At 66.7% G+C, this 264-nt stretch overlaps 1 protein-coding gene across 1 annotated transcript in view; it reads left to right on the top strand.

The window, feature by feature from the left end:
* The window catches only part of CHRM1 (cholinergic receptor, muscarinic 1), a 9,901-nt gene that overhangs the window by 8,933 nt on the left and 704 nt on the right, over window positions 1–264 (top strand). The window contains 1 exon segment of the mRNA XM_014545292.1: window positions 10–131. Coding sequence (XP_014400778.1) covers window positions 10–131 — 122 coding nt within the window.

Below are 264 nucleotides of genomic sequence, written 5' to 3'. Positions count from 1 at the left end.
TTCCCACAGAGGTGTCTGTGCCCCGCAAGCCTCTGAGGCCAGAGCCCTCCCGGTCCAGCCGCCGGAGCTGCAGGAGGCGGCTGAGCCGGACGTGCACCAGTTCACCCCAACGCTGCACCCCTCCCACCCGAGTAGCCCTTCTTGGCCCCGGAGATAAGGGCCCTTTCGTGCCTGAGCAGGAAGTTGGGAAAGAATAAGGCGGCTCTGACACCACCCGGTCCCTGCCAGGTTGGAGCGAGCCTGGAGCAGGGCACCAGCGAGGGT

The sequence above is a fragment of the Myotis brandtii genome, unplaced genomic scaffold, assembly GCF_000412655.1.
Source record: "Myotis brandtii unplaced genomic scaffold, ASM41265v1 scaffold1112, whole genome shotgun sequence".
NCBI lineage: Eukaryota > Metazoa > Chordata > Mammalia > Chiroptera > Vespertilionidae > Myotis > Myotis brandtii.
The sequence above is the reverse complement of the archived record's forward strand: the minus strand, read 5'-3'. Positions and strand labels throughout refer to the sequence as shown.